General features: G+C 35.8%; 1 protein-coding gene across 1 annotated transcript in view; it reads right to left on the bottom strand.

The window, feature by feature from the left end:
* Positions 1-17,798, bottom strand: part of MIPEP (mitochondrial intermediate peptidase) — a 189,100-nt gene that overhangs the window by 90,303 nt on the left and 80,999 nt on the right. The window contains exons 15-16 of the mRNA XM_049778451.1: positions 9,476-9,550; positions 1,364-1,483 (exon numbers count right to left, since the gene is read on the bottom strand). Of these exons, the coding sequence (XP_049634408.1) occupies positions 1,364-1,483; positions 9,476-9,550 (195 nt within the window). The remainder of the gene's footprint in view (positions 1-1,363; positions 1,484-9,475; positions 9,551-17,798) is intronic.

The raw sequence follows: 17,798 nt of genomic DNA on the forward strand, positions 1-17,798 counted from the left end.
ACAGAGAAGGTAAATATTCTTTCAGTTGTTTATGTAGCCAAAGAGGAAAGGAATTTAACATGCAATTAACCACTTAGGTGTTTTCAGATATGCACCATATGGTGTTTGCAAATAAGATAAAGGAATAAGAAATATATTTTTGTTTAACACTTGCTTAGCAACATCAAAACAAGTTCAACCTGGACAGTACCTACATACTCAGATTTCCATTTGCACAACAATAAGGGTTTAAGAATAGAAGAAAACATAACTTCTTCCCTAAGGAAGAAAACTAAATAGAAAAATGAGAATTTTTATCGAGTGTTTAAAGTTTAATTCTCTGAAGAGAAAAGGCTAATTTTTAATCAGCTGGGATCTAGTTATATTTTTTAATAAAGAAGCATTTTTAACACATTAAGAAGAAAATTTTAAGCAATTCTTTAAAACATTACCTTAACAACTTGTATGGCAAGAATAAAATTCAAAGATGAAAGAGATCTCATCAGATTTCTATAAAAACGTTTTCATAAAACCATGCTTATATCTTCATCATGGCGTATATATGCCACCTTTATACTTTAAAAATAACAAATTGGGGCCGGGCGGTGGCGCTAAAGGTAAGGTGCCTGCCTTGCCTGCGCTAGCCTTGGACGGACCACGGTTCGATCCCCCGGTGTCCCATATGGTCCCCCAAGCCAGGAGCAACTTCTGAGCACATAGCCAGGAGTAACCCCTGAGCATTACCGGGTGTGGCCCAAAAACCAAAAAAAAAAAAAAAAAACAAATTGGAGAAAATTATTACCATTTTGATAATAGATGGTAGAATAATTTAATAATCACTTCTTATCTTCATATTATACAATTATTATAAAATATTACTATAAAATAAAATCAATACTTAATTTTTAAATTTTTATATTAAAAAGTTGAGCTAAGGGGGCCAGAGAGATAGCACAGTGGTAGGGCATTTGCCTTGCATGCGGTCAACCCAGGAAACAGTGGTTTGAATCCCAGAATCCCATATAGATTCCAGAGCCTGCCAGGAGCGATTTCTGAGCACAGAGCCAGGAGTATCCCCTGAGCACAACCAGGTGTGATCCAAAAACCAAAACAAAACAATTTTAAAGAATGTTGACTATTGATTATTACCAAGTTTACCAAGAACTTAATAAAAACTAATACTAGATAGATAGATAGATAGATAGATAGATAGATAGATAGATGATAGCAAAAGATGTAAAATGAGTCAATTTCTAGTATATGCCTTGTGTGAAACCTCACACAGGGAAGATTTCAAGTTCTTCGGGAGAAGATGATTACTACCAACTCAAAGCAAAGAAACGTGTATTCAGTAGCAAATAACAGAATAAAATGTTAGACTCACAGTATTGGGAACATATGGTAAGCCATAAAATTTTTCCTGTGTTTCCTTGAGAATGTCTGTGGTTGACTTCTTCAGAGGATGCTTTCCATGGTAAATTTGATCCAGAGTGGCATAAAATACCTAAATATATAAAAACATCTATTTAGTTTTTGTAGGCCACATATATCTAAGATGTCACAAGTTTAATAAAATAATAATTACAAATCACAATAAAAATGTTAAGAAATATTCATATATACATATGACTGATATATATTTTGTGCCATATTTCAAATGCTATGTTAACTGTGGAAAAGAAAACTCTTAAACTTTTCATAACTAAATATTTTAAAGAATAATGAATCTTTATCTATTATGCACAGGCAAATGTGGCATCCATTGGTGTATGTGGTATACTGGGATTGAATCCAAGGTCTTACACGTGCAAGACATATGCTCTGAAACTGAATCACAGACCTTTCCTGTAGATTACTCTTTATGTATGTACAAATTAATTTGTGACTACAAAATAGTAATTCTACCTTATACTGGCTGTATATACATGTATACATAAGTTTCTGTATATGTGTATTATTTATACACACAGACTAGTTTAACTTCAATAACTTTTCAGAAACTGTGGCTTTAATCAGAATGATTAACAGTGAGAACAATTTTACCATAAGCTAACTGATAAAAACAAGAATTCATTTATTATGGCATATTTCCAGCCACAAAAACATCACCAGTTTCCAAATAAAGGCACAAACCAGTCTAATGTTAAACATTTGATATTCATTGATTCATGTGCAACCCTCTTTTGCAGTGCAGTTTCACAAGTGTGGCAAATGGTGCCTAGTCCAAGGTAAAATCCAAGCTTCAACAGTAAGTTTTTCCACTGCAGGGATCACTCATACACACAGGTATATCACAAAGAATTAATTTGATATGCCAATGAACCTGGCATGCAAAAAGGACACCAGAGAACCTGAAGAAAATCCTCAGAGACATGGTAAGAACAACCTCAAACCAGGAAATTTTTTAATTAAAATATATCACCTTTTTTTTAATCTTTAAGCACCATGATTACAAGCATGATTGTAGTTGGGTTTCAGTCATAAACAGAATACCCCCCTTCACCAGTGCAACAATCCAGGAATACTTGACTCCACCATGAATCAATGGGTCCTTTTTACTATTCAACATCAAAATAAAAGCCTGATATTCAAAGTTAGGCATGTGTGCATATATATATAAAGAGATATATACTGTTAGTTATAAAAAGGTTTGTGACTCCTTGACTCTAACCAATCCTGTTTTGAGAATTTCTGACATATCTTAAATAGAAATTAAGTAGGCAGTGAATAGATACAGGGTAAGAGGTGAAAGGACAATATGTATATAGATGGGTGAGATGGAGAAAGACACAGCAATCTAGAGGCTAATGAGCATATATACTACAGAGATATCTTGTGCAGCATATGGAAAGTCTGAAACCAGGCTCAGGTCACATCCCACACCTGGTGTCAGACAAGAAAACAAAGGCAACTGGTGTCTTCAGGGGACGAGGAGCCAGAGACCAGCAAAACATAACAAATAAAAAAATCTGGATTCAAAATTAGCTGCTCACAAAATTCTGAAAGTTGAACTTGACACAAAAAAATCTCAAGTAAAGATAATGCCTGCTTTTGCAAACATCCAACATGACCACTGAAATTGAATCATCTTCTGAAGTAAAAGAGAGATAGCACAGCGGTAGGGCATTTGCCTTGCCTGAAGCTGATTAGAATAAATGGTGGTTTGATTCCAGCATCCCATATGGTTCACCATGCCTGCCAGGAGTGAATTCTGAGCGCAAAACCTGAGTGCCACCAGGTATAACCCCCAAAAAAACAAAACAAAAACAAAAACAAAAAAAGAGAGAATGCTTTTTTAAGGAAAAAAAAATTATTTTATTTTTTAATATAAATCTTTAAGTACCATGATTACAAGCATGCTCACAGTGGGTTTCAGTCATAAATAGAATACCCCCCCTTCACTAGTGCAACATTCCCACCACCAATATCCCTCATCTCCCCTGCCCCTGCCTGTATCAACAGGCATTCTACCTCTCTTATTCTTTAACATTGTCATATTGTTAGTGCAATTATTTCCCTAACAGCATTCACCACTCTTTGTGGTGAGCTTGAAATTGTGAGCCGGTGCTTCCAGCCCTTCCAGCCCTTAACTCTTATTGTCTCTGGGCCTTGTTACAATAATGTCTTTAAATTTTTCTTAAAACCCATACATGAGTGATACTATTCTGTGTCTATCTCTCTCCCTCTGACTTATTTCACTCAGTATAATAGATTTCATGTACATTCATGTATAGGAGAATTTCATGACTTCATCTTTCCTGACGGCTGCATAATATTCCATTGTGTGTATGTACCACAGTTACTTTAGCCATTCATCTGTTGAAGAGCATCTTGATTGTTTCCAGAGTCTGGCTATTGTAAATAACGCTGCAATGAATATAGGTGTGAGGAATGGATTTTTGTATTGTATTTTTGTGTTCCTATGGTATATGCCTAGCAGTGGAATAGCTGGATGAAATGGGAGCTCAATTTCCAGTTTTTGGAGGAATCTCCATATTGTTTTCCATAAAGGCTGGACTACATGGCATTCCCACCAGCAGAAAAATAAAGGCAAAAATACCCCTTGTAATTAAGTTTCCAGTCTGTATCTTTCTTATTCAAAATGGAATTTGTAGGAAATTTGCAGTTGTTGACTTAACAGAAACTGAGGATTAACTTAGATAAAAGAAAAAATGTAATGACCTCTAGCTTCTGGCTTCACCTAGATATAGAATTATGATTCTTAATTATAAAGTTTAAACTTTCTCTAGAAAAATACAGGCATTCTTAAATATAAATATTGTTTTATTCCAACTGGTGATCTAAACATACAGCTAAATAAAGTTCTACTCATTTTACCTTCCATTATGAGTAACAATATATAAAGATAATCAGAACCTAACATTACTCATCTAGTTTATATTCTAACAGAGTAAAGTATTAAGAATTAAATCTTGGGGCCGGAGTGATAGCATGGAGGTAAGGCATTTGCCTTTCATGCAGAAGGTCATCGGTTCGAATCCTGGTGTCCCATATGGTCCCCAGTGCCTGCCAGGAGCAATTTCTGAGCATGAAGCCAGGAGTAACCCCTGAGCACTGCTGGGTGTGACCAAAAAAACAAAAAAAAAAAAAAAAAAAAAAAAAAAGAATTAAATCTCAAATTCTAACCCCAATAGAGGCTGTATTTTTTTCCTGATCTATATAAACTAACATACTGCAAGTGCTTTATTCCTTCAATTGATTTTTACAAATAAAAAACATTAATATGAAAATACCTTTATTTTAATTATAAATATAAAAAAAACAGAACAAACCAAACTGAATTTCTAAAGTTAAAGCACATTTCTCCACCTAGAAAATCAGCCATGAATATGACAGAAAAACATAGAACCTAGTTGAAATACATACAACCCCCAACAAAAAAAAAACATAATTTTAAAGACTTTTTACATTGGGATTAGAGTGACTGTATAGCAAATAGGGCACTTGCCTTGCATATGGCTGACAAAAGTTTAATCCTGGCACTGCATAAGGTCCCCCAAGACCCTTCAGGAATGATCTCTGAGCACAGAGCCAGGAGTAAACCATGAGAATCACTGGGTAAGGCCCAAAAGATATAAGTATACCCTGAGCTCTGTCAGATGTGCCCCCAAAATTGAAAGAGAGGAGGAGAAAGAGAGGGAAGAGAGAGAGAAGGTGGGGAGATGGAAGTGAAAGGGAGAAGAGGAGGGAGAGAGAGAGGGAGAGAGAAGGAGAAAAAGAGAGAATAAAATCCAAATGGATTAAAAACCTTGATATCAGATCTGAAACTGTAAGGTATATAGAACTATACGTAGATAAAAACACTCCATGACATTGAGAATAAAGACATCTTTAAGGAGGAAACAGCACTCTCCAAACAAGTGGAAGCAGAGATAAACAGATGGGACTATATTAAGCTGAGACGCTTCTGCACCTCAAAGGACATAGGGCCCAGAATGCAAGAGCCACCCACTGAGTGGGAGAAATTATTCACCCAATACTCATGAGATAAAGGACTAATATCCAAGATATACAAGTTACTGACAGAATCTTACAAGAAAAAAACATCTACTCCATCAAAAAATGGGAGAAGAAATGAACAGCCACTTTGTAAAAGAAGAAAGGCAAATGGCCAAAAGGCACATGAAAAGATGTTCCACATCACTAATCGTCAGAGAGATGCAAATCAAAACAACTATAGGTACCACCTCATGCCACAGAGATTGGCACACATCACAAAGAATGAGAACAAGCAGTGCTGGTTCAGATGTGGAGAGCAAGGAACTCTTTTTCACTGCTGGTGGGAATGCCATCTAGTCCAACCTTTATGGAAAGTGATATGGAGATTCCTCCAAAAACTGGAAATTGAGCTCCCATATGATCCAGCTATACCACTTCTAGGGATATACCGAGGAATACAAAAATACAATACAAAAATCCCTTCCTCACACCTATATTCATTGCAATGCTATTTACAATAGCTAGACTCTGGAAACAACCAAGATGCCCTTCAACAGATGAATGGATAAAGAAACTGTGGTATATATATACATTGAAATACTATGCAGCCATCAGGAGAGATGAAGTCATGAAATTTTCCTATACATGAATGTACATGGAATCTATTATGCTGAGAGAAATAAGTCAGAGGGAGAGAGATATACGCAGAACAGTCTCACTCATCTAAGGGTTTTCAGAAAAATGAAAGATATTTTTGCAATAATTCTCAGAGACAAAAGAGATGAGGGCTGGAAGGTGCAGCTCATGACATGAAGCTCACCACAAAGAGTGATGAGTGCAGTTAGAGAAATAACTACATTGAGAACTATCCTAACAATGTGAATAAATGAGGGAATTAGAAAGATTGTCTTGAGTACAGGTGTGGGTGGGGTGGGGAGGAGGGAGATTTGGTATATTGGTGGTGGGAATGTTGCACTGGTGAAGGGGGGTGCTCTTTACTTGACTGAAATCATACAACTACAATCATATTTGTAATCACGGTGTTTATATAAAAATAATTATAATAAGATATAATAAAAGCAAGGTAATAATTATGAAAATCAATTAGCAATATATTATTTATCATAATATAATATGATAGATTTCATAATTTTTTCTAGAAGTATATCTCTCTATTCACAAAGTTTGAATAATACATTGCAGTTTTATAGCCTGCTATTCTTCTTATATTAGAATTTTTTACTATTATTATTGAGTTCTGTGACCGTATCATTACAAATAAATAAATATTCCATAATTTAGCTAAAGAAAAGAAAAAGAAATAATTAGTGACCAGGATTGCCATTTAAAAACAACTACCACTTAAGATGGGGTCTTCTGGATGAAAGTGAGTCAGTCAACATTAATATAGAATATACTCCAAAGAAGAAAAATGGCAAAATACACACCAAGTAAATGCAAATCAATCTCAAAATTATAGTAACCAGCAGATGGCAGCACCTACATTTACACACACACACACACACACACACACACACACACACACACACACACACGTTAGACCATGACTGTTTGAGTATGTAATAAGATAGATCTCATTTGTCATAAATTCACACATACACACACACCTATATATATATATATATATATATATATATATATACATATGTTAGACCATGACTGTTTGAGTATGTAATAAGATAGATATCATTTGTCATAAATTAGATGTTCATTTCAACTCATCCTCATTTTAAATGAGCATCCACTTTTTTTTTTTTTGCAGTACAAAGAATCAACCCTGAGATCTTACACATATGAGATATGTATTTTACCATGGAGCTGCATTTCAGCCCAATTAGGCACATTTGATTTGCTTCAATATCCTGAATGCACTAAGCATTGCAATAAATATTAGTGTGTGCATTTCTTTTATAATTAGTGTTTTTGGTTTCAGAAAATAGATGCTAAGCAATATTGATGGATCTTATGAAAGCTCTATTTAAAATTTTTTTTCTGAGAAATTCTCACATTGCTTTCCATAGAGGCTGAACTAGATAGCACACACCAATATTGCATAAGGGTTCCTTTCTCACAGTTCCACAGTTTCCAGTTTGATTTTTTTGTTTTGTTTTATTTTGTTTGTTTTAAATACACCATTCTCACTGATATGAGGTAATAGCTCATTATTGTATTAATTATTATTTCCTTGATAATCATTAATAAGTAATGATCTCTTTTTCATATGCCTACTGACTAACTGTATGGCTTCTTCAAGGAACTGTGCTCATTTCTCCCCATTTTCTGATGAAATTATACTGTTGTGTTGTTGGAATTTTGTGAATATTTTGTATACCTTAGACATTAGCCCATTATCTATTATATTGTGTGCAAATATTTTCTCCAATTCAGTATGGACTATTTTTATTTTAGCCAATTTCTTTTGTTATGTAAAAAATTATGTTTGATGTAGCCCTGTTGCAAGTCAGTCCTTTATGGCGCTGACTGATGGAGGGATGAAGCTCGGAGCACATGTCTGCCACCCCGTTCAGCGGGCGGTTCTGAGTTGAATGCAGCGGGTATAAAGCTAACAGGTAGTCAGGCTTCAGAAGATGGCTTTATTCAGTGGACAAGGCTGAAGCCAAAAGCCTCAGAATCAGTCCTCCCAAAAATGCCCTTGCCTTCCACAGACCCTTGCTTTTATACATCAGACTCAGGTAACACCCTAGGGTGGGAGCAGAATCAGGTATCACCCTAGGGTGGGAGCAGAATGCCAGGTCACACCCTAGGGTAGGGCACAATAACATAATAATCCCATGGATATGTTTATATACACAACATAGCCTTAATTATTTGTTTCTCTTATCTTTGTCAATGGAGTCAATTAATTAAAAACACCTCTGAATTTAAAAACAAAACAATAGCCATAATCTGGAAACAACCCAGATGGCAACAGATGAGTGTAAAGAAACTGTGGGACATATACACGTTGGAATATTATGCAGCCATCAGTAGAGATGAAGTCATAAAATTTTCCTATACATGGATGGACATGAAAAATATTATGCTGAGTGAAATAAGTCAGAGAGACACACACACACAGAATAGTCTCACTCATCTATGGGTTTTAAAAAAAATAAATGACATATTGCAGTAATACACAGAGACAATAAAGATGAGGCCTGGAAGGACCGGGTCATTCAGAAAGAATGGTGAATGTTGTTAGATAAATAACTACACTAGCAACTATCATGACAATGTTAAGAAGTGAGAGAAATAGACTACCTGTCTAGCATACAGGGGGTGGCTAGAGGGAGATGGGTGGTGAGAATGTTGGGTGGTGAGAATGTTGCCCTGGTGAAGGGGGGGTTGTTCTTTTTATGACTGAAACCCAGCTACAAACATGTTTGTAATTATGGTGCTTAAATAAAGATAAAAAAATAAAAATAAACTGCATCTCAAACTACATTTGCAAAAATGATACAAATATATAAAATATATAAATTAAAATTTATTTATAAATTTAAAAAGCATATAGTTATATTACATCATATATATATAAATTAAAAATATATAAAGGTGCTTTCAAAATGCACCATCTGGAAGTAAGCATGTAACATTTCTAAGTTTTTTATTTTCCTAGCCAAAATGAGGAAGTAATATCTACTTCACAAAATAGTATGAACAGTATATGAACTCATTTAGCCAGTTCTTTGAACTTAGATGAAAGATATTTTGAGGGCCCGGAGAGATAGCACAGCGGCGTTTGCCTTGCAAGCAGCCGATCCAGGACCAAAGGTGGTTGGTTCGAATCCCGGTGTCCCATATGGTCCCCCGTGCCTGCCAGGAGCTGTTTCTGAGCAGACAGCCAGGAGTAACCCCTGAGCACTGCCGGGTGTGGCCCAAAAACCAAAAAAAAAAAAAAAAAAAAAAAAAAGATATTTTGAGACGCATAATTATTATAATACAAGAATTTTAAGTCTGACATTTATTTTGAAATATTACTCTGAAACACTTGGATACAAAGATACAAACATACCTGAAGTTGCATATCAGCTGCTGCGCAGACCTTTTTAGATTCACAGAGACGTGACACCATATTTTGGGGCAGTGGCTTGAAAAAAAAATTAGCAAACTGTTTAATAACTCATTATATTATGTGCTTATCAGGCAGACATAAAAATACAAATAAAAACAGCATTTCATTGGGGTTTAAAATATTTTAGTTAACAAAGAGAAGGATAAAGACAATCCATATAATTTCAAAAAGATAGTAACTATATAATAAAAATTCAGGTCAGGGGAAGGAGGTATCCACATTGGTTTTTAATAACTATATAAAGCATTTATTATAAAGCATTTACAAAACTCAGCAACAAAAGAACCAAAGCCCCTTCAAAAAATGGACAGAAGACACTTCTACAAAGAAAGTGTTCATTATCAGGAAACACAAAGCAAACCAAAAAGAAGTTATTACCTTCCACCAGTGAGAATAGCTTATTAAGAACAAACAAAGTATTGATGGGTATGGCAAAAAGGAAGCCTCATTCCCCGCTGGTGAGAATGTAAACTGTTTGTCCAACATCTATGAAAAATATTATGGAGATTTCTCCAAAAATGAAGGCCCATCTTCTAGGTATCTACCCCCTAACACAGAGACATTAGTCTGAAAAATATGTGACGATATGCACACACTTATGCTCATTGTAGTACTGAGTACTACAGCCAGGATATGGAAGAAAAATAGATGTCCAATAACAGGTGAAAGAGTAAAGTAGTTATAGATACATACAATGGAATACTGCATAGCCACAAAAAATGAAGTCATGCAACTTGGATGGAATTAGATGCCATCATGCTGTGAGAAATAAGTCAGAGGCAGAAGGAAAACATAAGATAATCTCACTGATCTATAGAACACAGAGAAACAAAACAAAGGTGTGGACAGTATCATTAGATAACAGATCCTCGTCACTGAATTACCTGAAAGTGCGGCTGGTTGTCTTGAATATAGGCAGGGGTGGGGGTGGAGGCATTGGTGGTAGGAATGTTGCACTGGTGAAGGGGGGTATTCTGTTTATGACTGAAATCCAACTATCATGCTTGTAATCATAGTGCTTAAATAAAGATTTTATATATTAAAAAAAAAAAAAGAGGCTGGGTTGGAGAGGGGAAGAAAACAATTAGGTTGACCAGATGTAACATGGGGACATTGGTGGAGAAGATGGTGCGAAGGAACATCAAAGTGTGTATCAAAATCATAATTGTCAATCAACAAGTATTAGAAGGATAGGAGTAGGAAACCAGAGTAGAGTAGACATAGGAACAGGGGAGAGAGTGATGGGCACTTTGCTGGCAGGGTTGATCCCAAGTTGATTCCTCAGCACTACCTATGGTTTGTGAACAGTACCAACAGTGATCACTGAGCGCAGAGCCAGGAGTAAGCCCAAAATACCACTAGGCATAGCCTAAAAACCAACTTGCATATTTTTTAACTACTTAAAAATTTTTAAGGAAATAATTCTAAATGCCCAATTCCTTTTCATTTAATTTTTGTAACATAGGACAGGGTCATCTATACACAACAATCTTCAATGTTCAAGAGCCACAGACATGTACAAGTTATATATTTCATCAATATAAATCTAAGTTTATAAAGATGTTCTTCTATTTTCTATATCATATTATATAATATATATATTATTGAAATGACCTCTTCAGGCTTTCAGCTTAGGCCTTTGCCCTTCAAAGAGTAATATTAAGGTTAAAATCTACTTAACTTAGTGAAATATTCCCCAGACTATTTGTTACTTGTCTGTACAGTAAATATTTCTTAAATCATTTATTGTTTATCCTTTACAATTTCTTAGTACATGTTCCTTTAGTGATTTTGTAGGATCATTGTCTGTGAATTTGAGCTTACTATTGCCACCTATGTGTTTATATGAGGACTACTTTTTATGGCTGTGATTGATATGTTATAAAATAAGATGCACAACTACAATAAAAAATTAGTTTGTCTGTTATTCTGTTTCCTAGTTCAAGTGCTCTGTTTGCTTATAAAGGTCTATATAATAATTTATGATAGGATAATAGATTAAAATGCCAGAAAGTAAATTATAATTTTGTGGCACCGCAGTCAATTAATAGAACTGAGCTGGTATCTTACCAGAAAACCAAGGCTAAAATTGTGTATTATTTTATATTCCATACTGAAAAAAACTGGATGAACAGTCAATATACTATCCCTTACAATTTGTGGTTTTGTCTCTAAGACTAGTTAGGTCTAATGGTAGAAGATCACATTCTCTTAGAAAAAAAAAATTAATGTCGGAAAATACTCAATTTCACCTCTATTGTAAAATCACTAGTTACAACGCTTACTATTACACAACTGTATTGCTAACACCAAAAAGCTCCTTCAGACAGCACCACGTGAGACAGGTTTGGAGCCTGGGAGCCATCTATCTGAGCCAGCAGGGAATAGTGATGAGAACTGTTTGCTGGATTGAAAGCTATTAGTATACACACATACATGTCTCTCTGAGCCTGAGAGCAGTTCCTGGCACAGAGCAGAGTGTCATACCAAAGGAATGAAAGCCCTCAGGAGCTTCAGGAAGTCCAAGAGTGCACAAGCACAAGAAGAGGACTCTTTGCTTCTCTCCCAATAGATTGTAAGAAAAGTCAACCCAGCCAGCAACAGGGATTTTTGAGAGTTAAGATGTGGACTGAAGAAGGCACCTGACAGAAACTCTAGGAATATTAAGAGGGCAGGGCTTCCCCCACCAGAGGCCTCCACGCACATAGTTTTCCTCAAACAAGAACTCTCCTCCCCTCTTCTCCCGCCTGTCCTCTCCCCTTTCTTTCCTTTTCCTCTCCCTCTTTGCCCAGCTTCTTCCCTCCTTTTAAATCAACATCTCACATCAAAATATTCAGGTTTCTGGCACAGGCCTCAGAGGTTTGGGCATTCTTCATTCACCCCTGAACCAGAAAAGCCATCTATAAAACATCCAAAGTTGTCTATGACATCACCTGGAAGCAATCCTCTACTAGGGAAGACCCTACTGTTGCTCTGACATCGATTTACTCAAAAGAGTCTTCCCTTAACACTGAGAAGATTTAAACAAGAACAATGACCTGCGTACTGGACAGGGCTTTCTGCATTGCCCTTCAATTGTGAGTTGAAATTAAACCCGCTCCGCACCATCCTGACTTCAATGTAGGATATACAGATTCCAGGATCTTCAATACAGAAACATGATACCAACAACAGAGACTGTGAAAAATATAACTGTATGGGCACTATAGACTTGGATTGGACAAACTAGTTTGCCTGTAGCTTAGAATTGGTCTTATATCAGGAAACTTCAGGGGTAGGGTCTCCTTGTATTTAGGCCAAGGTTTTTCCTTTCCATGTCCCCCATACTTTGGTGGGCCTATGCAAACGATAATTGCCTAACACTGTTTTTACAGTGCTCCTTGACTCTAACCCTTTAAGAAACCACTAGTAAAAATATCTGGAACTGCACTTTGGTTTTTGTTTAGTTTCAATTTCCATTCTTGAATATGTCTGTTGGTGTTTTTTGCTATTTGTTCCATTAAGTACTGAATGGCTGTGAGATTCTAAAACTATTTTTATTTTCTCTGGATGATTCAATTTAGTTATATAAAATTGTGCATACTAATCTATTATGGTTATTATATCACTTTACATTATTCCTTTTCATTATGATCCAATTTATTAAATCTTTCTCAATAAAATAAAGGAGAAGAAAAAAAAATATTCAGGTTTCTAGAAATCTGACTTCAACTTACAACCTATGCTGGCACACTCAAGCTGTACCTAATTTGTTTTTTGTTTTGGTTTGGTTGGTTGTTTGTTTTTTCCGGTTTGGTTTTTTTTTTAATACAGGTATTCCTTGGCAATATTATATATCGTTCTGTACCCCTGTAGTAAAGCCATTGTTGTAATAAAGCCATTGCCATGAAAAAGTCAGTCATGGGAGTATTTTATAAAAATGATGCATATCCTATAATAAGTCTACTAAATGTGCAATAGTTTTATGTACAGATTTTTTAAGCAAGCCTTAATTAAAAGATGCTTCCGTATTTAAAAACTCTTGTTATTAGAGCATCCAAGACTTATAATTCTTGACTGGTCAGATGGCCCCTTCCTTGAAAGAGACACCCAGAGTGTTACGTAGGTTGGCAAATCTTTGAAACTAAAAAAAAAAACAGTCTGCCATAGCAATGAGCTCTTGCTTTCATATCAGAGTGGCATATACTATTTCATACACATTCACATACAGTAGACTTCTTCAATACTAGAGTCACTCACAGAGAATGACCCAAGTAGCTAATGAGGGTCAGGAGGCAGAGGCAAAAATGTGGGTGTTTTCAAAGAGGAAAGCCAGTTAGTGACTTTAGAAATGCTAGAGGAAATGCTCTAAAGACAACAGAGCCTGAGAATAGATTAAAAAATTAAAAAAAGCCCAGACCTTGTGAGTCAGAGTTCCAGAAAAGGCAAGAAACTCCAAAAAGGGACTGGGGAGATGAGATATAGATGAGCCTCCCACTATCAGAGCTTCTGAGAAAAGTGGACTTCCGGGGGGGGGATTCGGAAGTGGGGGGGAGAAGCAGGCTAAATAACTATTAGTGTGGAGGGTGCCTAGGAAGAGGGATGCAATGAGAAATAGACAGTCATGCTAGAGTTGACTCACTGCAGCACAGAGAGGAGCTGGGGGACTGCAAGACAGAGGTCAAGGCAGTGGTATAGGGAACAGAAAGAAAAGGTCCAAGGCCAGCTGGAATGAGAAGGAGAGAACATCAGGGCACAGGAGCCCAGAACTGTGCTAAAGTTCTTAAAAGCATTCCTGGTTGACTCTGAACAAGTCCCGTGAAGTGGTAATTACTGGCACTTCTTTGGCACTAAGAGTCCAACCTAACAGGCCCATCGCCTTCCTCAATTAACGCATTCATTGAGAAAACAGACTAAATCAACATTCAGATCCATGTAAGCATTGTAAGCACCAAGAGGAAAAATTAGGAACGCTCAACTTTTTTTTCTTGTCAGATTTACAATAAATGCCACCCATCCACTCCCCAAAAAAAGTAAAAGGATTCAGAAGAACTGAAGAAACATTTAAAAAAAATCACATATTTAAAAAGTATATGGGGTGGGAAGGAGGGGATGGGGGGGGGGGCATTAGGTGGGAAGGTTACACTGGTGAAGGGGAGGTTTTCTTTTTATGAACTGAAATCCAACTATAATCATGTACGTAATCATGGTTATTAAAGAAAATAATTAAAATTTAAAAAAAAAGAATTTTGTGCTTTCCAAGCACAGTAAGAGCAGAGAAAACTATTCTCTTAAGAAAAAACAAAAGTGGGTGGCATTTGTGGTGGGAATGTTGCACTGTAAAGGGGGGAGGGTGTCCTTTTGATATAACTAAAACCCAACTACAAACCTGTTTTGTAATCATGTAATCACTTAAATAAAGATATTTATTAAAAAAAAACATATATAGATGGAAATGTTATCTTGCCTAGATTCACTGAGAATTTTACCAACATCAGTTGTCTTAAAACTTTTTTCTCTAACTTCTTGAAACTAAGATACAATCCTCATCTATCTTAGCAACAGAAATTTCTGTCAGATGTTGAATACTTTACAGCTTCATAGTTTTCACTTGACAGAACTTGTCAAAATTAAGAACATTAGGAACACCAGTAGAAAGCTGTTTGTAAGCAACGTAATAAAGCCGGAGTTCAAATATTCAATATTATATTGTCTGTCTATATTTCTCCATCGGTTTATTCTCAAAAATCTCTTTAGTATTATTTTTTCCATATTATCTTTCAAAAAATTAAAAAGTAAATAATATGAAAGGAATATGAAATTATTCAGAGGCGTCAGGTAGATAGCACAGAATTAAGGAACACTACATTACAGAGGACAAAACCCGGGGTTTTGTTTCTGGTATACATAGGCCACAAGGATGGCCAGGGGGGCTGTACTAGAAGCCCCACAGCACTGGGGAAGACTGGTGATCCCAGGCATTACTGTGTCCAAGCCACAGTGAATCCTCAAATCCCAGCACCAAACAACTGGCCTGGTGAAGCAAGCCTAAGATTGACCCAAGGTTTCCAAAAAGGAAGTCCTCCCAGTAAACATATCAATAATATTACCAAGATGTAGAAAAATGTATATAAATAAAAAAATAGTTTCTCTCCTAGACCCTGAATGTTTTGCAACCACTGTTATCAAAATATCCATTGTGAGATCCAAGGAAAGTGGATTGATATAAGATAACAAAAGACAAACTAAAAGATTAATAAAACATAAGAACTGGATTTTGTCTGCTTAACACTATGAGATATATGTATATGTGTATTAAATTGTCAAATAACAAACTTTAAAAAGAAACCACATTTTTAAATACTCAATATGCAAACAAAAAAATCAATTACTGGTTTTGATTTGGTTTGCCCTTTAAGTGTTCCTTACTAACATATGCCTTATTTATCAAAAAAAAAAAAAAAAAAAGGATGATCCAATAGACACATATAAATAAATCATAATGGTTAACGTTGGAATTTTTTGTTTTGTTTTTGTTTTGTTTTCGGGCCTCAGTGTTTACTCCTGGCTTGGTACTTAGGACACACTTCTGGCAGGCTCTGGGAATGATATGGGATGCCAGGATCAAACCCAAACTGGTTGCAAGGCCGGAGAAATAGCATGAGGTAAGGCATTTGCCTTTCATGCAGAAGGTCGGTGGTTTGAATGCCGGCATCCCGTATCGTCCCCCGAGCCTGCCAGGAGCGATTTCTGAGCATAAAGCCAGGAGTAACCCCTGAGCGCTGCTGTGTGTGACCCAAAAACAAAAACAAAAAACAAACAAAAAAAAATCCCAAACTGCATGCAAGGTAAATGCCTAATCCACTATATTATTTCTCCAACCCTAGTTAATATTTTTTATGAACTCACTCTTATTTTCATTAAACAAAGAAATAAAAATGAAACAATTGTATTCAAACAAAATTGTATTAACACAAGCCTGATACAATTTTATATATACTAAGTACTAAAAGACACAGAAATGTATGTTAGATATGTTAAAAAAAATATACAAAAAAATACATGTGAAAGCTGTAGAGAGAGGAAAGGGATTAAGGCATTTGTTAAGCATACAACTGAACCCATTTTTATTCCATCAGCACATGGTCCCCTAAACATTGCCAGGAATTAACCTCAGCACAAAGCTGGAAATAATTGCCAAGTGTGGTCCCAAAAATACAAAAAATTTAATAATCATCCATAAATTGCTGTTTTCTTGAAGTAATAATAAAATTTGCCTTCTATATGACCATAATCCATGAAGAATGAAGGTACTGAACATAAATTAGAAATTTTTGATACTTAGCACACTTGTACTATTAACAGTCACATAACTCAAATAATCTGAGGTTTGGTACAGTTACTTATTGACACAAGATACTATTAACAGGCTGATCTCCCTGTGGTGCATCCTGGACCTCCCAACAATCTAACCCCTAACCTGTGCTTGCTAGGCCTGTTAGAGGGCCTGACCTCAGACTGGTTCTAACACAATCACAATGACTTGATTCCTAAGAATACAATATTGCTAGTTTTCCAGAGTTTCACCAAAGAAAAGAAACTGTCCATTGTAATCTTGGTACGAATAAATGGTTTTTCAAATGTTTACCCTTTTTCTATTATGGTTCTACTACCCTTTATTTTTATTCAATAACCTCAACTGCGCCTGAGGCTAAAAACATCCCCACAATCTAGTCAAAGCCATCTACCACAAGCCAATGGCAAATATTTTATCAATGGAGATAAACTAAAAGCCTTTTCCCTAAAATCTGGTACAAGACAAGACTGCCCTCTCTCACCACTCCTATTCAATATAGGGCTGGAAGTAATTGCCATAGCGATTAGGCAAGAAAAAATATCAAAGGCATCCAGATAGGTAAGGAAGTCAAGCTCTCACTGTTTGCAGATGACATGATAATATATTTAGAAAACCCTAAAGACTCTACCAAAAAAAGTTTCTAGAAACAATAGATTTATATAGCAAAGTGGCAGGCAACAAAATTAACACACAAAATCAATGGCCTTCTTATACACTAATAACGATAGAGAAGAAATGGACTTAAAAAAAAAAAACAATTCCATTCACATTAGTGCCACACAAACTCAGATATCTTGGGGTCAACTTAACTAAAGAGGTGAAGGATCTATACAAAGAAAACTACAAAAGTCTGCTTCAAGAACTAAGAGAGGACATAAGGAAAGTAAGATACATATCCTGCTCATGAATTGGCAGGATTAATATAAT

Source organism: Suncus etruscus, chromosome 8 (assembly GCF_024139225.1).
Source record: "Suncus etruscus isolate mSunEtr1 chromosome 8, mSunEtr1.pri.cur, whole genome shotgun sequence".
NCBI classification, from domain to species: domain Eukaryota; kingdom Metazoa; phylum Chordata; class Mammalia; order Eulipotyphla; family Soricidae; genus Suncus; species Suncus etruscus.